This window comes from Ammodytes marinus (assembly GCF_949987685.1).
Source record: "Ammodytes marinus genome assembly, chromosome: 14".
In the NCBI taxonomy this organism is placed as follows: Eukaryota; Metazoa; Chordata; class Actinopteri; order Uranoscopiformes; family Ammodytidae; genus Ammodytes; species Ammodytes marinus.
In genome coordinates, this window is record NC_137218.1 from 29,186,260 (window position 1) to 29,211,083 (window position 24,824).

At 40.6% G+C, this 24,824-nt stretch overlaps 1 protein-coding gene across 1 annotated transcript in view; it reads left to right on the forward strand.

The window, feature by feature from the left end:
• The window catches only part of uvrag (UV radiation resistance associated gene), a 147,827-nt gene that overhangs the window by 115,664 nt on the left and 7,339 nt on the right, over window positions 1–24,824 (forward strand). The window contains exon 14 of the mRNA XM_080040620.1: window positions 18,215–18,306. Within this exon, the coding sequence (XP_079896746.1) occupies window positions 18,215–18,306 (92 nt within the window). The remainder of the gene's footprint in view (window positions 1–18,214; window positions 18,307–24,824) is intronic.

A 24,824-nucleotide genomic window follows, 5' to 3' on the forward strand; every position in this document is an offset into this window, starting at 1 on the left:
TTTGAAAGCAATACATTTGAAAGTTTGTAACTCACGGGAATTGGAACATGCACAACTTGCCTGTCCCAATCCAGCGGTAACACTTATAGAAAATCTCATTCGTAAAGCAATCCACTAAATAAAGAGGAAACTAAGATAATAGTATCCCCATTCACAAGGAGTGGATCGGAGAGAGGTTGTGGGCACCATGCAGCCAGGATAGGCACCTGCCCACAAAGCATATATCCATCCTCCTCTCTGGCCTACTGTTTTCCTAGGGGGGCCTTGTGGAAACACAACACGCATATATATTTCCCTTGTTAAATACCACAACACTTTTATTCCAAATAATAAAATGAATTTCATCAGACCCTGGCTAAATTTTAAATAATATTTTGAAGACTATATTGGGCTGCTTCACTTAAAAGGTCTACTACAATAGGAGCACAGTTAGTTGTGTTTGTTTGTTTCATTAATGCATTTCCGTGCTAAGGAGAAGGCATCAGGGCTGTGCTGACTTTGGCCTATCCTTCTTTTCCCTCCCATCACACATCTTGTCCCTTCACATTCAGACCACACACCTTTGTGGCTTCAGTCAAGAAGTAGGGAATTAGCATATTCTGCTAAATCTGCCTCATGCAGGCACCAGGAGCCTTTGGCAGAGCTGCCATGGAGGATTGATGATGGCCACTGTATGCCAATACTGCTAACAGGAAGTTGACCTCAGTGTTGTGACTTGACTAATAGGGTTAGCCTGCGCCGGTGTCGGGTTACCTGACTATTATAGCTGGGCTCCAGTGTTCAGGAGAGAGGGTCAATATCCCCAAGGACCAAAGTGTCCCCCAGGGGTTGTGGCTCTTCTAATAGGTGTCAGTGTAGCACACATCACTGGTTGGCCTCCTCTACTGACCAGCACATTCACACACTACATACAGTTCATAAGTATCGGAACAGTGAGGCCAATTCCTTTATTTTTGCTGTAGACTGGAAACATTTGGGTTTGACACCAAAATATGAATATGAGACAATAGATCAACATGTCAGCTTTCATTTCCAGGTATTCACATCTGGATCTGATACACAACTGAGAAGAAAGCATTATTTGTAAAGGAACACCACATTTTTAGGTGAGCAAAAGTATTGGAACAGATAGACTTAAAATAAATTAAAGTGAATAAGACTTAATATTTTGTTGCAAAGCCTTTGCTTGCAACAACTGCATCAAGCCTGTGACCCATTGACTTCACAAAACTTTTGAATCCTCCTTTTTGATGCTTTTCCAGGCTTTCTCCGCAGCCTTATTCAGTTGCTGTTTGTTTACTCTCTTCAGTCTCCTCTTTAGCAGGTAAAATGCTTGCTCTATAGGGTTTAAGTCTGGAGATTGACTTGACCAGTCTAAAGGCCAGGACACACCAGTCCGACTACCCGAAAATGGAGACTGCCGATTCAGGGAGCTCCAGTCTTCCCGTCGCGGCCGAAAACGTGCAAAGAACACACCAAACCGACTGTTGCCTCTCCGTACGCTCTGCGCTTGCGCGGGACGTAATGGCTCCATAACAGCAGGCGGCGCTAATCTATATTGTGGCCCGAAAAAATACGGAAGCCGGAAATGATGGGACGGCTCTCTAGACCATAAACATAGATAGAAATACGTATTCATATTTATGGACCATAAAGAGCACCATTTTTAGCAGAGAGTGTCGAGCATGGTGTCGAGCAGTCAACAAGGGTTGAAGCATGTGAGTACTCGCTGAACGAAACAAACAAACATATTAAAACAATGGCTAACTGTTGTTAGCTGTTTGTGCTACCCGCCTCACTTCCGGGCTTCACTGATTCGCTAGCCCTCCACAAATCAAATTGCTCCAACTGAAAGACTGTCCGCCGCCATCAACAAAAGAAGCCAGACGACATCAACGTCGACCGATTTCACGGCACACACCAAACAGATTCGTGTCTCCGAGCCCTCCCGACTCTACGACGGCGATTATCGGGCCGGTGTGTCCTGGCCTTAAAACCTTCCATTTCTTGACCCTGATTAACTCCTTGTTGTTTTTGCAGTGTGTTTTGGGTCACTATCTTGCTGCATTATGAAGGATCTTCCAATCAGTTTGGTTGCATCTTTATTTAAATTGTCAGACAAAATGTTTGTGTAAACTTCTGAGTTCATTTAGCTGTTGCCATCATGTGTTACATCATCAATGAAGATGAATGAGCCCATCCGAGAAGAAGACATGCAAGCATAAGCCATGACATTGCCTCCACCGTGTTTCACAGATGAGCTTGTATGCTTGGGGTCATGAGCAGATCCCTTCTTTCTCCAAACTTTAGCCTTTCCATCACTTTGGTAAAGGTTCATCTTGACAACAACACAGTAACACATGATGGCAGCAGCAAAATGAACTTAGAAGTCTACAGAAACATTCTGTCTGCCAATTTAAAGAAAGATGCAACCAATCTGATTGGAAGATCCTTCATCATGCACCAAGGTAATGACCCTAAAAAACTGCAAAAACAACAAAGGAGTTCATCAGGGGCAAGAAATGGAAAGTTTTAGACTGGCCAAGTTAATCTCCTGACTTAAACCCTTTAGAGAATGCATGTTACCTGCTAAAGAGGAGAGTGAAGAGAGTAACCCCCCAAAACAAACAGCAACTGAATGAGGCTGCGGTAAAGGCCTGGAAAAGCATCACAAAAGAAGAATGCAAAAGTTTTGTTATGTCAATGGGTCACAGGCTTGATGCAGTTATTGCAAGTGAAGGATTTGCAACAAAATATTAAGTCTTATTCACTTTAATTTACTTTAAGTCTATCTGTTCCAATACTTTTGCTCACCTACAAATGTGGTGTTCCTTTACAAAAAATGCTAACTTCTCAGTTGTGTATCAGATCCTGATGTAAATACCTGGAAATGAAAGCTTAAATGTTGATCTATTGTCTCATATTCATATTTTGGTGTCAAAACCAAATGTTTCCAGTCTACAGCAAAAATAAAGGAATTGGCCTCACTGTTCCGATACTTATGGAGGGGACCGTACATTGCCACATCATGAAGGGATCTCCTGAAGAATGTAGGCATGCCTGTACCTACCTCCGCCCCCCCCACCCCCCCCCCCCCCCTGCAGTGATTGGGCTCACAGGAGACTAACATTGGTCTCTTGTCACCGGTGGTCTCCCTAACTGAATTTCCTATTCATCTCACACAACCTTTCCCGTAATTATGTAAATCTGTTGACTGAATTTGGCGGCAATACGATACTCTGCAAAGTGTAACAACAAGTAATGCGACCGAAGAATCTGGTTTGAGTTAGTGCTGCATTTGAATGGTACTCATACATACATACAGCACACCTGTATTAAATTAGCACAGCGTGGAGGAGACAGGAAGGAGGGCAGAGTTAAAGGATGTTAAATGAAGTGGAAGAACGTGGAATATTCAATATTAAAAACTGTTTTATTACACGCTCGTGTGAGCAAGACAACGCAGACGGGAAGTTAGAAAATATTACATTTCACCCTGTTAAGACTATGAACTAGTCAGGCGGTTACCATGAACACGTGAGTGATGGGTTTACTTTGGTTCTTAAACATCTTACATCAATAAGACTTCTGCTAAAGTCAATAACTTAGTCAAATATCCTAATCTTAAGCATAGTGCTTCACTATCTGCTATCTAATCGTCTAGGTGTGGATATGTTTATTAAGTGAAAGGCTTAAGACTGCACTTATTGAGATGACTCAGAGATTATTAATGTCAAAGTTGCATTGAGTACAGTTTTCCTTGCCTGTAGCACAAAATCATCTTGGGAGTTTTTTGGTTCCAACTTGGAACATATACCAAATGACACCTTTTACTTGACACTTCACTTAAGCTCTGCTGTAATTCTCTTCCTAACATGATGTATGAGAGAGCTTATTGTGAAAATGAGATTTGCTGTGCCTTGAATCAGCTCCAGGCCTCTGTAAACTGAGCTCAAGACCTTTTGAGATGATAGGGGCTGATAAAAAAACAATCCTTATTAACCTATAACTTCCATTCAATACAGAAACTGTCCGATTCCATCTCCTCAAATAGCAGTTAACAGTTTCCTACATTTCAGTGGCGCTAGTCCCTTTGGACGTTGTTCATACACGTCATTATTTACAATGAGGGTTGCTCTGCAGAAGCATTAGCTTTGATTGCCACAACCTGAAAGTGTTCTTTATCTTCTGTTTACCAACCACAAACAGCTCATATCTTCATGTATGTCTCTTTTCAATTGGAAATCCATCATAAATAAACTAGAGCAGGTGTTTGTTTTATAATAATATTAAGCCTCCGGACGGCTGACATTAGTTATTCTTATTTATCACCTTGTCCTTGCTGTAAAAGCTACAGTAAATTACTGTAAAATGTCCAGTAACATGCATTGCATCATGGGAATTTTCTCTTGCTGTCAGTTAAATGTGTTAATGGCGTTAACGCAAACCCTTTTTAACGGCGTAATTTTTTTTATCATCGCAAGATTAAAGTTTTTTTTGGCCTAGCAAACTTTGACGTTTTTTCCACAAGCTCTTGCAACAACTAATAACGTTAGAAAAACTACAACATCACACCTGCTCTAGCTAGACCGGAAACAAAACAACAGGCAGCTTATTACTGTAATAGGATTTTACAGTAATACGCTGGCAACCGTGCTACCAGTAAGTTATTGTAAAATAGCTAGGAAAAGTCTAACTGCACATTTCTACTATTGATAGGAGCAGTTTATCAACCAGTCTAGATATTTGCCTCAGTGGGCTTCACATTCCATACAGTATGACACCCTGCCCTTAGACCCTTAGCTCGACTGAGAAAAAACTCCCAGAACAAACAGGATTTTAAAACATTTTAAATCTCAGGGAGAGTGACAGAGGAAGGGATTCCTCTCCTAGGATGGACATCATGCAATTGTTTGCATGGTTATACTAAAATACAATATGATTAGTGAATAGTGTGTGGATGCAGGAGGACTTCAGATGCTGCCAGAGGAGGGACCTGATCCACACCATCTCGTCTCCACCAGGGAAACCTGGACGAGGACAGACAGACAACCAATGAGCCAAGCAAAGTGAACATAGAGAGTGAACATGCATGAGAGTAGAAAGAGTACTATCCTGCTGGGCCATGAATCAATGCTGATGTGAGGCACTAGCAGCAGGGGAGAGTCCATTCCTTGGACGGCTAATCCCGCACAGAGACCCCGAGTCATAATGACTTGAAAGATTTTTTCCAACATCTGTCCAATGAGTGCAAAATACACATGTTGCTGGCATTGGAAATCTTGTTTAACTGAGGGACTCATTTTAAACTGTGTTCTATTTGTTCTTATGAGTTTTTAGTTTGAAATCAATTGATCTTACTGGTCTTAGTGCGTAAGAGGTCCTAAACAGCGGCTTATGTTAGAGGTTAACATCTTCTGAAAATTTCTATACAAATAAACTCCACACATAGAATAAATATGAATGTGATACTTTGCTGATGCTGCTTTTCTTTTTCTGTTTGCCCATTGGTAGGTTTGAAGCCAGGCCATTTGGATGAACATCCAATAGGCCACAGCCCTAGCCATTGGGTTGAAACATGTGGTATTTCTGCCCATACAAGTATGCAATGTAATGTATCTAAGTCGAAGTGTAAAAACATGAAATAATAACTGAAATCTTGACTCAAAATTAATCATGGAAAATATACCTTTTGGGTATGAGTCAGGAGTGATTGTTCACACTCTAAATATGTGGGAAGATATGTCCTGTGATAAGCAATCTCCTGTGGAGTTTATGAATCCAGATTTCAACGTTGGCTTAAAGACTAGATGATGATGACTGTGGCATGTTTTCAAGGCCAGAAAACTGCTGGAGTTTAATGGAAGTGATTTTCTGTTGTGAATGAATTATATGACTCTGGCCAGACTCTAACAACTTTTCAGCCTTGCTCTGTATATTTATTGAGACACATGAAAGGCTGTAGTAATTAATCAAGTTGGATTTCATATTCCACACTGCACCACACGATTGTTGAGGTTTGGAGCCTCCATTGCAACATGTGAGGTTTCACCTATCACTTCAGTAGAGAGCTGCAAAAGTACAGTCTGAAAACAGCAGTTCAGCAAAGAATGACTATGAATACACACGAGAACAGTAAAAAACAATAAGAAATAACATATCTTTACTATAATTTTTCATGTCAAAGCTTCCATCTGCAGCCATTTTGTCTCGGCCATTGTGTATGCATTCTGGTCAGAATTTCACTGTAATTTATTTAGTGGATGAGTGAAGGCTGTACAGAGTGAGTTTCATTATGTGCCCACGATAAGCCAGATGGGCATAATCATAGAAGCACCGCAATATAGCAAACATAATCAACCTTTTCAAATCCACCAGTGAGCTAGAAAGAGTTTCTCAGAGGGGGGATCCTGTGTAGTGTAAATCAGATAGGAAAAAAAGGAAGGCAAAATATATTGAAGAAAGAAACACTGAGAAGACCAGAAAGTACAATCCTGCACCATATTTCTACAGCACATTTTATTTCTAACCAGTATGGACAACAAGTTGTCTGGGGAAGTCATTTTCTGGATGCACTTTTGACCTGGACTCACCCTCAAACATTACTGTTTTGGCTATGTGTGCCTGGATAAATGTTTCAGTCTGTCGTGTGAAGAGATAATGTTTTTGCAATTGGTTTCTGGCATTTCTGTCGGAGCTGCCAGAGAGAAGACAAAGGCCAAAGTAATGGCTGCTTTTTCTCACACTCCTTTGTTCCAAGTTGAGGTGGCTTTTGGCAAAGAACATTAACTGAATTTCTTAATGAAATTCTCTCAAACTTGACTCAAAGCCAATTTTGTTGATTATTTCCAAATGCCTAAAGATTGATTATTGGTTCATTGTGCACATTAAAAAAACTAAAAAGCATTTTAAAATCTGGCGGTCTGTTTGAGGTACATATAAATGTAGAGCCTATGGAAAATGTGACACAAGTTTATTTTATTATTAGTTGTTTATTTTATTTAAAATGTATTGCTGAAAGCTACAAAAACTGCAATTAGAAAAGTACAGTGAAAGTAAAATATTTAAAAGCAAATGATGATTACTACCTGCTTTTCACTTTCTGGATGAGAAGCAGGGCAAGAAATCTCCAAATGGCTTTTTTCCTCATGTTCGAAGTAAAAGTCCAGAATGGTTCTGTTCTTTGTAAATGATGGGTTAAAATAAATCAGTGATTCTTGAGAAGTGGGACAAAACAGGGTGCAATGTTGAAAAAATACAAACCCTATGTTCAGGCAAATTAAATTACATGTATGTTTCCAACATATACTAAGCTACTGAGCTAAGGTTTGACACAACCTCCCAGCTTTTATCCTTTTTATCAAAATGGGCTTTTTACCTTGCCATTCCTTATTTTGTGTCAACACCGTCAGACACCAAATCACACATTCATTTTCCCTCAATTTATGCTAGACCCATGAGAAGAATTGTGATCACAAGTATTCACCAAGACTGACAGAGGCCACAAAAAATATTTTCAAAATGTATATGACTATAGATATTTTATATTGATTTTCCTCTATGTTCTTCAGTTGAACTGTGTAATAGAATGTTTACTTTAAAATTAACAGCAATCAAGATGTGTTTCAAATTTCAAAACACATTCTCATGTTAGGTGACTGGTTAGATTTTCACATATGACCAACCATTCCTCAACAACTATGAAATATCATAATGTATTGTTATCATAATAATATAAATCTGACGGAGTTGACACATATCTGACGGAGTTGACAAGTATATCTGACAGAGTTGACAAGTATATCTTATGAATTTGACATATCGGACGGTGGTGACAAAAACCCAGATAACCATCAAATACATGTAATAATCAATAACAGTGATATTATAACAGCATATTATTGGCTGAGCGTTAATTCAAGATTCACATTACAGTCTTTCAATCAGACTTGCTCTAAAAGACTCGCCTCATTTTGTATATCATCCTGTACTTTTTTAAGAATCATCCATGACAAAAGAAGATTGTGAGAGTTTCCATAAAGCCAGTATAAGACAAACTAAACCCTATTTCTGTATTTAATATAATAATAATAACTTGAAAACCACCCAAATATGATGCCTTCACATTGAATGTCAACTCCGTCATTGGCCTGTCACCACCGTCAGACAGGAAATCTGACGGAGTTGACATCTGACGGTGTTGACATATTTAACGTTTCTTAAACAAAACAAATGGAATTAATCTAGTTAGCCATTTGTTTTCTCTGTTGATGATTGGTGCTAGTATGAACTACTTCAGGAATATAAAATGATCGAAACATTTCAAATAACTTCTTCAGAAATTGTAAGTCGGTGTTGACGTATCATGGTTGTGACGCATGACTTTCAAGATTTGGAATGTAAAATATTCGAAAACTACAACACTAATCAGAGCCTGTCTGACTCTAATGTACTCTGCACAGATAGCTTGTGACAATAGGTCCTTCACAGAGACAGCTGCCCCTCATATTGCCTGATTTTATTACTTTTTAATGAAATGTCTGACGGTGGTGACAAAAAGTGTCCCCCCACTTAGAAACCTTATAAAACATGAATGTGTTGTAGAATTTTTTTTTTATTGATATGAGAGATTATTTAGTGTTGCCTTTGATGAAAAAAGCTCTTTTTAATCAATAAAGTACATTTTTAATTGGTTTTATTGCATATGAAAGATTGAAACCTTCTCTGTGGACACACTGTTTTTGACGTCATGAGAAGATAACAAGTGTCATAAATTTGACATAATAATAATTAAAATACATTTAAAGGGATAATTGTGCTCCAGGCATTCTATTCTTAATCCCTAATCTACAATTTTAAATATTTTCTATTTTTAAAGATAACAGCAGTTACATTTTGTCCCAGCCTTTTGTCCCGGTTCTCAAGAATCACTGAAATATACTGTATAACACAAAACCTCATGAGTCTGGCTTTGCAGCTTGGCCACCAAAGATAACGCCTGTGTTGTAATTCATCTGGACGAGTCAAACTGTTTATTTAACCATCAAAACAATAGATCAGACAGAAATCTCTGTCTATGTAAATAGAAGGTTCTAATGTTTGCACCGTATCAGCCTGACTGAGGTGAAAGACTTGTTAAATTCGGGGCTCAGCCTTTGAAAAGTTGGCAATAACAGATCTGTTGGCAAACGAAAGAAAAGTTTCAGATCAAAAGATCCTGAGCTTATGCCCCGCTCACAGAGCTGTAACAAAGAATAGAATCCATGTGATGGCCCTGCCACTGTGTGAGCCGGCTGTACCAAACACAATGAGCCAGAATGACAGGATTACAAGAACATTCATACACACATCTAATGACCACTATAATGAAGAAAGGTAAACTTCACCTGCTGCCATGAGCAAAGTTGGCCCTTGCAGCCTGAAGGAATCATCTGCAGACAAATTCTCGGCTAGAGTTGATAGCGCCTTAATCTTAATGAAGAAAACACAAACTTGGCTTTGGTTGTGTGGTTGTCATGTGCCAGCCAAATGTGAAATGACACTGTAGATGCCCAAAAGCTGTTCTCATGAGACAAGAACAGTCTGGTTATTGACCATTGTATTGCAGGTCTCACTTGACTTTACTAGTATTAAAACCTTGGGAAATGGTCCATATACAGTAGAGCATCACTCCAAATAGAGTAGAATGCATCCTTAGCCTAAAGCAGAGCACATAACAGGTTAAAAACGTTTGAACTATTTGATAGGACTCATTAGCATAACTTTGTCAGATTGTAAAGTAATTTAGCAACAGTTTCGTTCTAGCTGCAGTTAGTGGCGTGTGTTATAAAAACTGGTTAGTTGACTGTCTGCTTGAATTGACCACTGTGTTTGGCGTACAGGTCAGCCAGACATTTCTAGCTTTGTTTTGGCTTAATAGTTTACAGCACAGCATTTCCTGGCAGGATCTGTAAGAAATTAGTCCACACTAATGTTTCTAATTTGTTGCAGGATATTTTGCTTCACATTGAATCCAGCTCTGATAATGTTATTTGTTTTTACAGTTTTTATTTGATTTTATTCACTGTGTGCTGTTCATGAATCAGACATCTTAACCACAAGAGGCACAGCCCTGAAGTATTGTTAGTAGAAGAAGGTAATCTCCCATTGCTCCAGTTCTCTGCATACATTATGAAGCCTATGCCTCGAGACTGATTTCTGCGTCAAACTCTGAACCTCTGCGGAAGTTTGACCAGAGGGATGGTGGAGGGAGGAACACCTGGTTGGCCCCACTATAACAAGCCTTTCATAGGACCTAATGACTTCCATGGTTATCTTCCCCGGGGGATATGTAAATCCAATGTATTATGTAAAATAACTATATCTATTTTTACCCCAGTGGTAAAAAAAAACCTTGCTGATTATTAATCAGCAGGTAATTGTGTCTGTGATGCTGGTCAAAGTATGATTTGAAACGTTAAGCCTCTTGACGAATGAAACGCACTCTTGATGAATATATCCTGGGTCTCGGATTTCCTCCACTGCCCATCTCCAGTGACGACGTAGGGCCACTTGCAGCAGTTGAACCTTATGGGATGTCTTTGTTGACAGGCTGCTCTCATAGTGAGCTCATAGAATGCTGGGGGGGGGGGACACTCTCCTACATCACATCATCAGCAATCAGACTCAAAACTCACTGCAGCCCACACACATCAATGGTCTGACCTGAGGCTGATTGGTACTGACAAACTCATGGAAACAGTAATATGTGGCATGGGCCAGGCTGTGCTTGTTTGCTCAGGGCAAACAAGCAGGTTTTGTCAAATGATGGGTGGCAGTTTCTTTAAACCGACTGGTTGGCTTGAATATTGTTCACAGCTCCAGTAGATTGGCATGCTGGGGCTGAATACACTTTTGAGATGGATCAGGATGAGTCCCCCCCCCATATTATAAGATGGAAAAGTGATCCTTAACTCTGGCACCCACTCACACCAGATCTTGCAGTCGTACCAAGTGATTACGGTTGACTGCAATGACTAAGACATTTTCCCCCAGAAAATGTCTTAGTCAAGGTGGTCACTGTCCAGGGGCACGGCGGCGCGGCGCAACACGCCAGTCCGAAAATTTGGGGGTATTTTGCTCAAAGATGCCAATGCGCAGTAAAGAAATAAACAACTGCTTATTTGAATACAACAGACACTGACCTTACAGTTCTGCAATTTTGTTTGCTATGTGCAGGTACAAATTGTGTGCAAACATGCAGACAGTAAAAAGCACAATTAAGAACTTCTACAGTTTTGGTGCAATACTATGCAGACACACTCAATACAAATAATGGACCATACACTTAACATGTGTATGCACATCATAGTGCAAATTCAACTTTTTAAAGTTAATTTTTTGATGAGTGGCTGTTGTGCGATTATTGTGGACAATAGGCCTATTGTGATGCGATAGCCTATAATTCATTAATGGTTATTTTTAGCCTACTTGATTGATTTATTTTTAAATTGGTCGTTTTGGAACATGTATTTCCCAATCTAAAACATAAAAATAAAGCAGCATTGAAAATTCTGAAAATATATCTTGTTGGCCTACACTAGCATGCTGTTTGAAAAATAACTCAATAGTTGAAATAATAAATACAATGTGTTTTCCCCTTAAAATGACTAAATGCATTTCAAAGACAGTAACAGTGTGGCACCTTGCCTGGGCCATCACTCTCATCATGCATTCATCAAACTTTTCTCTGCGCTGTCTAAGCTGATAGATAGGTTGTGTTGCCACGGTGATGTGGAGTCTTAAACTGATCTAGCTTTGCAGAGCACTTCTTTCTGTTCAGCTAAATATCCCCATAGAACTGCACCGCGTTTATTATCGCCACCAGTTAAATGTCGGTTTGCTTCTGCTTGTTTAACTCTCCCACGTGCATGCCATAGTCGTGCGCGGTGCGGTACAATCGCGCGCAAAGCCGCAGAAACAGAGCAGCTGAAAGATAGAGAAATGCTTGGAGACACATGTGCATATTTATTTACAGCTAATCGCGGCCTTTCGCGCAGTTATGACCATGCACAAGCACACATTGCGCTTGCTAGTACATTAATTGTGCAGCCATAAAAAAAAATATATATATATATATATATATTATTTATTTATTTTTTAAATTGAGAGGGGGGGGGGGGGGGGGGTCGGTCGGTAGTCAAGGCAGGGGGCTGGCGTTGCTAAGGCGGCCGCCTTTGCCATAAAGCGCTGGGGGAAACACTGGATTACCCAGTACAATACGCATGGTGTGGAGTCTCCAAAGGCCTGGTGGGTTTTGTTGAACAGCTAAGCAGGGGAAGGGAGTGTCCAGACACAAAGGTGTTAGCAGAAATGTGGATACCCGGCAGGATCTGTTTCACTATGTCATCATGTGAAAGAGCCCCCAACCCACCCCCCTCCCATCCAACTCCTCTCGCCTTTCAGCCATCCTCAATGGGCCCTGGGAAGTTCTCACCACGATCTGGTTAGCCCTATTACAAAGAACCCCATGGCCAGCTTGATAGTACTGTGGCTTGCAAAAGTATTCATACCCCTTGAACTTTTCCACATTTTGTCACGTTAAAACACACACACATAAATGTTTTTTATTGGGATTCTATGAGATCGACCAACACAACATGGCGCATAATTGTGAAGTGGAATGAAAATTATACATGGTTTTCAATTTTTTTTATAAATAAAAAACTGAAAAGTGAGACATGCAAAGGTATTCTAAGGTATTCAGCCCCTTGAGTCAATACTTTGAAATTACAGCTGCAAGGCTTTTGGGGAATGTCCATTGCCCATACTTCTTTGCAAAATAGCTCAAGCTCAGTCAGATTGGATGGACAGTGTCTGTTAACAGCAATTTTTAAGTCTTTCCAGAGATTCCCAATTGGATGTAGGTCTGAACATTGACTGGGCCATTCTAACACATGCCTATGCTTTGATCTAAACCATTCCATTGTAGATCTGGCTGTGTGTTTAGGGTAGTTGTCCTGCTGGAAGGTGAACCTCCACCCCACTCTCAAGTCTGTTGCAGACTCTAACAGGTTGTGTGCCCTGTATTTGGTTCCATCCATCTTCTCATCAAATCTGACCAGCCTCCCTGTCCCTGCTGAATAAAAGCACCCCCACAGCATGATGCTGCCACCACCATGTTTCAAGGTGGGGATAGTGTGTTCACGGATATTGCAGTGTTAGTTTTCCGCCACACGCGTTTTGCATTCAGGCCAAAAACAATTACATTTTGGTCTCATCTATAGGCGGAAGCAGCACTATAGGCTTGTTAACAGGCTTAAATAAGCGTTGGATAAAGTAAATGAATGAGCTTTCGCGCACAGCATGTACTAACTGTACTAAATTTGTGAAAAAAGTCGCCGGGCAACTGTCCTTGCAGTGGTGAGACTGTGCTCTGTGACGTGACGGCACTGCACAAGTGACCCGATGAGAAAAGCGACTTTAGAGGGCTGTCACAGTGCCCACCCAATCAGAAGCTAGGAATGGTACTGGTATATTCTATACTATTTGTTTAATTGGCGAAAAAAATACACTAAGTTTTCTTCACTTTTGATTGGTTGGGCAAGACGCAGATTTGGGTGGTCTGCGCTAATGCCGGCCTCAGTTAAGATTCTGCAAAAGACTCGAGACTGGGACGGAGGTTGACCTTCCAGCAGGACAACGACCCTAAACTTACAGCCAGATCTACAATGGAATGGTTTAGATCAAAGCATATTCATGTGTTAGGGGCCACTCACACTAGGGCCGCGGCCCCGTGCCCGAGCTCATTTGCATACTAAAGTCTAGAACGTTTGGCTAGTGTGACCACGCCATCCATATTCCAGCACGGAACAGCCCCTTGGCCACGGCACACTTGGGAGAGGTGTGCCGTGGCCAAAGTACAGATGCTAATGAGATGACACGCGCACAAGGAAGCGCACAGGCGGCGTTCCTGACGTGAATTTATTAAGGATGCATAGTCCGTTAACGTCCGCTGCCTTTCTAGTCAGCACCAGAATTGCCCACCACTTGGACTGTAGCTACATAAAATGTGTGAGAATTAACGTGTGTGTACTAGTAGGCCTAGGTGTGGGCTAATAAAAGAGGGAGAGAGCTAAATAGGTGAGCGCAGAAAGCAAAGCAAAAAGGTTTTCGTGTTTAGGCTACTCACGTTCGTCAGATGATTTTTTTCTTTTTTCTCCCGTCAGCTGTCATAATACTGTCTTTACGCATGGCGGTGGAGACGAACACAAAACAACACACAACGGGACTCCGCGGCCCGGTGATAAGGAAACGGTAGCCTACACTAAGGTTTAACAAGAAACTTTATAAAGACACTTAAAAAAACGATCTCTGCCCATACAAAAAGTTCTGACTTGGATTACTTGATGATGTGTATAAAACCATCCGGTACGTATGGTCTGATCGCGACCTATTACGTCAAGGCTACATTTTTAAAAAAACAATAGATTAAGGATTCTCGTTGCTCTAATTTGGAAGTGGAATATTTGATGCAAATTTGGCCGGATGAAAATATTCACAAACAGTCGTATAGCCTACAAGTAGACTACGCTCCGAATCCTAAACGCGCACGGTGACGTAGGCAAGGTGCAATCGTGCCCAGGCCACGAGCAGTGTGACCACGGGCCAGCGGGAGGAGTGGGGAGGTGGGGGGAATCGTGCTGAATCTTCCTGCAGCACGGAACAGGCAAACGGCCCTAGTGTGAGTGCGCCCTTAGAATGGCCCAGTCAAAGTTCAGACCTAAATCCAATTGAGAATCTATGGCAAGACTTGGAAATTGCTGTTCACAGACGCTCTCTATCCAATCTGACTGAGCTTGAGCTATTTTGCAAAGAAGAATGGGCACAAATGTCCGTCTCTAGATGTGCAAAGCTGGAAGAGACTCTCTACCAGCTTTGCACATCTAGACTGTCATTTTTCATGTCTTTTGCAGCGTAATTTCAGCAAAACGTGGTTCTACAAAGTATTGACTCAGGGGGATTGAATACTTTTTCCATCATACCTTTCAGTTTTTTATTTACAACAAACATTGAAAACCATGTATCATTTTCATTCCACTTCACAATTATGCACCACTTTGTGTTTGTCTATCACATACAATCCCAATAAAATACATTTACGCGTGTGGTTTTAATGTGACAAAATGTGGAAAAGGTCAAGGGGTATGAATACTTTTGCAAGCCACTGTACATACGCTCAAGCAAGGAAATGACTTCACCAACATTCAGCACAATGCACAAAAGCAGATTGCACAATTAATGTTGTTTAAATCCCTCTGTATAGGCCTATAGTAATAGCAAGTATTTTACCTCTTCACAAGCATTCATTTAAAGATAAATGAAAATACCGTGGTATAATACCGTTACCGTCTATGCTTCAAATTATACCGTGATATACATTTTAGGCCATACCGTACAGCCCTATGTGGGATATTGTGAAGAGGAAGTTGAGAGACACCAGACCCAACACTGTGGATGAGCTTAAGGCCGCTATCGAAGCATCCTGAGCCTCCATAACACCTCAGCATTTATTTTACATAATTTTTCACACCTGCTTAAAACTTTTGCACAGTACTGTACATTATGATGAATCTTGGACCAGGCCCATTTCCTACATCAAATATTAAGCAACCACACATGTGCTTCCTAGTTACATCTTCCTATTTTTAAATCCCCCTCAACGCCCTTCATAATAATGAAGCAGTCCTGGAGCAAGATAGTGATGTCACCCATCACTCTCCTGTCTTCACCCATATCCACTTTCTGTGTGCTGAACGCTTGGCAAGATCACATGTGGAAAATAAAAGGAGGCACACATACACATGTACATATGTGTTCTTTCTCTCTCCAACATACTCGGACATACAGGTGTGTAATTTAATTTAGGGCTCTTGACAGACACACAGTCTGTGTATTGCACACACTTCAAAGGTTGGGCCACGTAATTGCATTCAAAGATAGCATTTAAGTTCTAACAAAAAATAAGGAAAGCATATCGTTTATCCAACAAATGCTGTCTACCTTTGCTGAAGCCATAATGTTTTTTCTTTTCTCATATCTGATTCATACTTTCTAGACCGTTACCTTGAGATGTCCATGAGATTGGGATTTTGCTTTTTTTAGCATCAGGCCACAGAACAAAGTTAAAGTCAAAGTCAAAGTTTTTTATTGTCAGTTCTGATATATGCAAGACATACATCAGAATCGAAATAGCGTTGATCACTGGCCCACGGTGCAATAGGAATTCTAGATACTAAGTAGTTCAAAGGAATTTTTTGTACAACAAAACACAGTATTTATAAAATAGAATAGAAAGTAAAAAGTAGATAAGTTAAGTTGCAATGTGATGAAAAATATTTACAATATGTGCAGTATGCAATCAACTTGATCTTGAACATTTAAGGCATTTTGATGTGCAGGCTGAGTATTGAATAGATTAAGAGTTCTTGGTTCAGAGTTCTTTGGGGCAATGGGAGGAGGGTTCACAGTCCAATGTTCGTGGTAGCAGAGGGAAGAGAGGGGAGAGGGTTAAGCTTCCTGACAGCTTGGTGGAAAAAAGCTGTTACCCAGTCTGGTGGAGCCGGCCCGCAGGCTGCGGTACCGTCTCCCCGATGGCAGGAGGCTGAAGAGGCTGTGAGAGTAAGCCAATGTCGCTGTGCCCTTTCTGTTCCTAAAGCGCTGCTGTTATTGATCTTGGCCTACTGTCACAAACCCAATTCCGTTCTGCCGGCCGTGTGGATTCACTGGGTCAGACCGTGAGGTTAGCTCTGAGCCATGAATGGATCTCTATGTGTTCCCTTTACCAGCTGGGCTCCACGGCGACAGCCCTGGTCCATCTCTCACTCAATCTGAGCTCCTTTTGATAAAGCCCTTCTCTGATTACTGTCCTGACTGTTGTTTCCATGGCTGACATGGACAATTTGATGCCAGAACACACACATGCTACATACTGGAACATGTGAACACTTTGGATACACATATGACATACCGTTCATTCCATACAGCTCACACATTATTTTGGCAGCTCTTCAGACAAGACGGGATTTAGCTTATTTTGTTATGTAGAAATGTAACACACGTGGACATGTGGCCTGCCTGTACTTCCCCCTACCTCTTCCCATAATCAAACTTTTTACAAGAGCCACTAAGCACTACAGAAGGGTTCTGATTGGACCGGGCGAATAACGTACCTCTGTGTTTTAAGGGCTGCTAATATGAATTGGTATAAAATGATTTGTTCCCTCCTAAACTGTTAAACAAAACTCTTAAATGAAAAGAATGGGTAATGTCACCTTTGCCCCATGTGGCTCAAAGATGAGTGTTTCTGTAATTCCTTTATTATCATGTCACTCATCCATGCTGTGCTCATATATGAAAAAGCAGTCGGTTATCCTGGCGAGTGGAGTATCATAGTCATGTGGTCTTTGTGTGTGTGTGTGTGTGTGTGTGTGTGTAGAATGGTTGCCGTGGCCATGGAGTGGAAACAAAACAGATGTGAGCTGGTGCAGGCGATGTGTGTGTGTGTGTGACAGAGGGGGCCTCAGAGATATAGGGCTGGACGTGCGGCCTGATGCTCCTCTGCTGTCCACGAATATAGGTTAAATAAACTCTCTGGGACAAGCCTTGGCTTGCTGGGACATCGTTCAACTCTTAAAGGAGATATTTCTTGCACCGGAGCTGGAGTTTCAAGGTGGCCTTGTTGATTTTTTTCACTGGATTTGATTCTATCATCATGAATAAAGCTCTGTGGTAGACTGAGGGGAACACTCAAGGCCAAATTTAGAAGTGGGTCTATTGAAGAGAGACAGATATCATGGGCTTTTGTTAATGTGCTCTCTTTGCCCCATTTCGTCCAGATGTTTGGCTTTTCTCACCGCCCGCATCTCATCCCCGTGTCTTTCCACACACCTTCCATATTAACACACATGCCTGTTATCAGGGAAGGATGCCCATTGTGTCTCCAGATGAGTTGTATAGTCTGACGGGGATAGTAGAAAAGGTGTCATGGTGAAAGAATGTGGACTTCAGACCTCTGCTCTGTAGGTGGTATTTCTTTCTTCGCTGAAACAACATCCAAACATAAAGTGATTTGAAATAGTGCCAGCCCACCACACGCTACATGTAGGGTTGAAGGATGTATGATGTGCTAGGTTTTTTTAGGTTAAAGATTTACGTGTTCCCCCTTTTCTTCCAGCTGAGATATCAACACGGCCTTACCACCCCAGACCTGCAGCAGACACTACCCAACCTGAAGAACTTCCTGGAACATGGCCTGCTGGTCCGATGGTAAGAATCAGAAAGACACTTTACACCTCAATTATGCTTTTCAAGGTCAGTTAAACTCTATGCATTACATTATGTTTTTTAATGCGATTATTTTGAGTTTTGGCAATACTATTGGATATTGAATATTGGTCCAATTATAAGTGGACCCACCCTTTGCCAACACTTGTGTTTGATGGTTTGAAGCACTTCCAGGCTTGTCCTGTTGCTGTTAGTCCAAAAAGAATCCTCCTCATCTTGAAACCATTTATCTTGTTGACTGAAATACTTCCATTAAAGCATATTATAATAAATCCCATAATGATCTCGCTGGTGTATCAGTCGCATCGTCACTCCAAATGATTTTCCTCTGGCAGTTTTCATTCTTTCACAGCCTTGTGTCAGTCAGGGGTAGCTCTGGGCAACTTGACACATAGACTTTCTTGTGTGTTTCCGCAGTAACGATGTAGGGGGATGGGTCCCAATCCTGGAAAATTCCATATGTGAAGCTATGTTTAACTAACTAAGACCCACAATAAAAACACTTTATTTACTAAAATTAGTGCTGTCAAACCAATAAAATATTTAATCGTGGTTAATCGCATTAATTTCATAGTTAACTTGCGATTAATCGCAATTAATCGCACATTTTTATCTATTCTAGCCTAAATGTCCCTTGATTTCTGTTTGTCCCATTATCTTTTCTAATTTTAGCCCACAATGTAGATCCCCCACTCCTAGAACTGCATACACAAACATTATTGGAACTTCCTTTTTTATTGAAAACCAAACCATAAAACAACATAGGCTATATAAAACAAATGAGTATTAAGGCTAAATCAAACTGGTTGTTGTAGGCCTAAATGTTTTGGGAGTTGTCATCCACGTCTTATTTCAGACTGTGTGTGGACACACTATACGCTTGTGTGCCAGTGGTTGCTATGGTGCTGCTGCAGCCGAGGCTTCTTGGTAGTAGGACTTTTGCAAATAACAAGCTTTATTTTCTGTTCTTTCACCGCGTAGTCCCAGAGTCACAACACGGAAGACGCTACCAGTGAAAGTCACGCAGTGGGGCTAGGAAGTGCTAGCTTCCGGTTTCTGCTTCAAAATAAAAGTCAAAATTGACTTGACGTTTTGCCAATTAAATGATTTTAATGTGAAATTACATTGTAGGACATGTTCCGTTTGAATTAACAGTAACTTAACTGCGAGCTATATGTACAGTTTGTGGTGGTGTAGTTGTTTTAACATACTAGTTGTTGCAACCGCATGTGAAAAAACTACAAAGTTTGCTAGGCCAAAGTGTTAATCTTGCGATAAAAAAATGAACGCTGTTAAAATTGGTTTGCGTTAACACCGTTAATAATGCGTTAAACTGACAGCTTTACTTATAAGTAATCAATTATGTGTACATTAGGACTGCAATTGCTTCTCCTGACAACTTCAGTAACTGTCGTGTCCTGCTTGCTTGTATCTTGTGTGCGCCTGTCCTGTCTTATGCTCCTGTCCTGTGCTGTTTATGTTAGTGTCTAAATGAATAGGTTAGTGCTGCATGTTTGTGCTTTATGCTGCTGTATATGTGCTTTTATTGTAGGTGTGTTTGTCCTGCTCTAATCTACTGTTTTGTGCACTTTCCTATAATGTTTAATGTACGCTGTGTTTTATTGTCTGCTAATTATATTGTTTGTTTGGCGTTGTCTGTCAGTTCGCTCTTACTATGTGTTACTGTAGTTTCTGAGTCGACTACGTTGTTTTTAATCTTTGTTTATACATGCATTTTATTTCTGTAATTTTAGGTTGCCTTTTACATATCTGGCAGGGGACAAGGGATGTAAACTAGCCTCTTAGGCTAACTCTGGCTCACTAATAGCCTGGCACCGCCCGCCTACCTACTTCCGCTCAATTTTCATTTCCCTTCATAAGTCAGTCTGGGTCCGCGGTATATTTGCAGGTTTTCTCCTGTAGATTTTTTACCGGTCCAATCAGCGAACATAGCGAGTGGCTGAGAACAATGACGTCGAAGTCGCGCTCCAGTTTCAGTTGCAGAAGCCAGCGCATGAAATAAGTCACGAGCAAACGTTATGCGATTGGTTGGCAGATCCAGAGTGGCACTGGGCAGGTCCAATAGTTTTAAACTTTAACAGACACCCGCCTTCAAGTGAATTTACGTTCGTCAATTGAGCGATTCCAGACCTTCTGTACAAATGAAATGAAGTACGATGGTCTGGTAGGACCAGGCTAGCTCACTAACAGTTTGACTGTTGATTAGTGCTATGTCCCTGAAATAAACCAATAAATAAATAAATCTAACCGTTTGCATTGTCTAAGATAAACTTGTCATTTGTTACAATAGTTATAGTCCTAAGCAGGTTCTTTGAGGTACCCCGCGACTTAACAATGAGAAAACGATTCATTTTCTCTATTACTCTATTTTATAATGTATTGAAATCAAGTGTTGCATCCTCTTTGGATTGTTATCATACATTTTAAGCTTTCAAGTAAGTTGTTTTTACAACATAATAGTGGTCTGAAGCAGCACAGCTACATCTGAAGTCATATGTATGTATTAGGTCAAAGTTAAGAGTCACCTTCTTGATCAGCCCCTCCACATTTTGAGTTGAGCTATGTTTAATGAGATTTGCAAGCGGCCACTTTGTCCCGCTGAAGTGGTATGCTTAGATCCCTTCCTCTCTCCTCCAATAGTCTTCTGGCCTGTAATAAGTAACCCTTCACTAAAACCTGCCAGCTCCACTGCCCCATAAAGGACAAAGCTGTCTTTGATCTCCATGTCTCTCCTGGGGTCAGCAAAGGGGAAAATGTGTATTACACATATTAATTGAATAATCTTTTGTTTTGAAAGGAAAGAAGCCATGAAAAGCCTAAGCTCTCAAATCAGCCCTCCACCGCCCTCCTCCTTAATGGGAAGTGGAAGGGCCCAAAGATACATGAGATGAAAGCTTGGGCCCGTTAACTCCCAAGCTCTGTGTGTGTGTGTGTGTGTGTGTGTGTGTGTGTGTGTGTGTGTGTGTGTGTGTGTGTGTGTGTGTGTGTGTGTGTGTGTGTGTGTGTGTGTGTGTGTGTGTGTGTGTGTGTGTGTGTGTGTGTGTGTGTGAATCAGTAAACTGGCCTTTTCATCAGAACCAGCAGCAGTGAGGTTCTAAAACATTTCATGTATATGGTGCAGAGCTCTGCTACTACCGTGATAGGTAAAGGTATATGTCAACATTGAAGAAAAATGCGAATAGTTCGATGAGAATTAAGATTATCTTAAATTAGCAGAAAGACTGGAGGCAGGGGAAACTGGGGGCTCTGTCATAAGGTACCATCCAATCACTAGCACCTCTAAAGATCACTTATGAACACTTGTGTTGGTTTTTGTCTAGATTCTGCGCTCCGATCGCCACTAACTACAACACAATCGCCGCGCACGTCACGTGAACACACAGCCGGCTTCTTTTCTTTCTCTTTTTTTTTTGCATATTCACCCAACCTTAGTTCACATGCGTCCTGAACCGTGAGGGTTGATTGATCCGTATGGACCACGGGTAACCTGTGATCCAGGTAGTACAGTAAGTAGCTAAAGATGCAATGGATGAAATTTTAGTAATGTTCTATTGCAAAATGGAATCATTTAGAATAGTGCCTGATCGGCGCATTGTGTCAATCTTGACCAAAAAAAAGACACAGTTTAAGGCAAGGTTGATTACTGACTTTAAAACAATGATTTTTTGTATTAAAGTCTTTTTTTTAAGTTTGATCAAATTTGGCATATTTCACTAATGATGCGTATATTTACATATCTTTAAAAAACTAAAATCTAGATGTTGTTTAAAGCCAGAGTTCTGTATTGCATTTTACAACATATGAGTCTATTTAGTTTCTATATAACAAACTTTCTCTGTGAGAAATCGTGTGATAATTTTGGTTTGATAGTAGTTGGATAGACATGGTTTGATAGGTTTTTCAATACTCAACTTCTAAAACCCTTACATGAACTGAACTTTCAATAATCATTCTTAGCACTATTCCAAAGGTTATTACTGAAGGATTTGTTCATATGTTGTTCATTGTCTGATTTATGAGACATCTTCTTCTTCAAAACATGATAAAAATGCATTTTTAAGACCTGTGCATAGTCGTTTTTGATTTATAAAATGAAAAAGGCTGTATCCCAAATCTGTTCTGTTTGGGCATTGATATGTTGTAAAATGCAATAAAGATTTGAACTCTGGCTTTATCCAACATCTAGATTTTTGATTTTTAAAGATATGCAAATGTGTGCATGATTAGTGAAATATGCCACATTTGCGCATTTTTTAAAAACACTTCTATTTGAAAAATCATTGTTTTAATATCAGTAATCAACTGGCAAAGTTTCATGATGATATCTTCAAGTTAAGAAATTTCAATTTTACCCTCGCCTTAAGGCTCCGATTACCTATTTCTGCCCCCTGTAGCTTTCCAGCAGGTAGTTGAGCAGGTTGTCCACACAGGTTGTGATCCTTGAAGGTCCTAGATATAATTTCTGGTGAACAACCTTTTACAACATTCCATGTCTGTTTTCAGAAAAAAAGGGGGTTTTGCCCCCTTGGTATGTAGAAAAGGAACAAATATTTTGTCAGTTCCATTGGTTAAACGTGCCCTCCTCTCAACATAAAGCCAGCTCCAGCCTAAGTTAAAGCTTGGAGAAAAGATGAGGGAGCAACTCTTTCACACTGGGGAGGAGATGCAAAGATTATTCTCACTCGATTGCACAATGTTTTCTTCCTATATTTGTTCCAGTCTTCACTTTCATCCTAGTTGTAAAAAGACTACGCTCAGATACAATTTCCATCTTATGAAATATGGATGTATAAATTCAACACTGCAGCTGGAGATCATTTTCCTATAGACTGTAAACAAGAGGCTGATCTGCTTCCTGTGTCCCTCCTTGCCACCTCTCTCTCCCCTCCAAGCATGAACACAGGGCTGATGTGATGAAGGATATGACCGCGGGCACCGGCTCTATAACACATTTGGAAGTGCTTCCTCCCTCTGTGTAGAACTAATTCAGCATGTATCAAGTCTGCAAGGAGAGCCTTTCCTAAAACACAGTGAGAGTATAAACTGGTTCATCTTAGACGTTTGATACACACCGTTGGGATAATTTAGGGAAAAGGAGTGTATTTAAGAAAGTGTACTATAAAAAGTCATTTTTTCTAAAGTTGTCTTTATGATGGTCGTCTAGTGAGCTGCAGATCATATCTTTATACATTTCCCAACAGTACTGTCTCAGAAACACATCATAACATGTCATAATATATACAGTTCAGCTCTGGTGAAAAATAGGCAGTATAGGTTTTTTAAATCTTGCTGAAGGATAAGACACAGCGGTAAAATGGTGAATCAATTACCCAGAGGCAGAACCAGAGACCAACTCTTTGTAAACTGTACAGTCTGCTGAGATCAAAGCAAACGCGTTCAACATGCTCCCATTTGCCGCTCCACATCCGCTGAGGGCCTGGCAGAGGTTCACAGGGCCCTAATCCCACTGTGGGGCCCGGGAGCATGGCTACGTACACAGGGAGAGAGGCAAGGTGTGGTGGAGGGCCGGGCCAGGCACTGCAACCTCCCCAAAGAACCAATAGAGAGTGAAAAGTTAGCCAAACCATGCTAGTCCACTTGTGTTACATGATGCACACAAGGAGTTGTGATATTTAGACAACTTCTGCGGCCGCGTTGTGATGAAATGATGAATGAAGAGGAGATCATCAAATGAAATCAAAATGTATACCTAAAAGAAGCATTGGCAAGGGACATCAAACCTGACAAGTGCCCTATGCATTTACTTTATTTTTAATGATTGATGACAATTTGGAAGGATAAATCAAGAATATTTCCTCTGTTAAAATTCTATAAAGTGGTATATTCTATAGAGTAGTTCTCCAAACACCACTTTCTCCTTAACCTTTAGGCTAATAATACTATTGTATTAGACACACACAAACACACATACACACACAGTAACCAACCATCAAAACATTACATGTTTTGAGTGAGTTGCAATAACAGGATAGCTTCTTCTTTTTTAACAGCTGATTAGTAGAATTTGCAGTTAGAATGAATGCATTGGCAGGATCTCTCACATACATACAGCAGGAATGTGTCCAGTTGACCTTACCCAGCCAACCTATAAATGGTAAGCATGAGATTGGCATTAAAAGTGACAGGGCTATAGTGGACTGCTGACAAAAAAAGGGTTAGCAATATACTAAACACTTAGACAACACATAGACCTCTAATTTCTTTTCTTTTTCTAATTTTTATAAAACACTCATAGATGTTGATAGTGTCCCACATGCTGTGCTAAGGGGATTCCCTGTTTTCAAAGGCCAGTCGATCAATGTTTCCTAGCCTGTTGCAACAAAAAGAAAACTTGGCCTCCACCATAGTGCATAATTTTTTTGTAGTTACACATGGATTTCCCTAAGCCACATCAAACGGCCAATTCTTATCTGCCATCGTTTGTTTTGGCCCAAACTCATGGCCCCTTTGCAGGATTT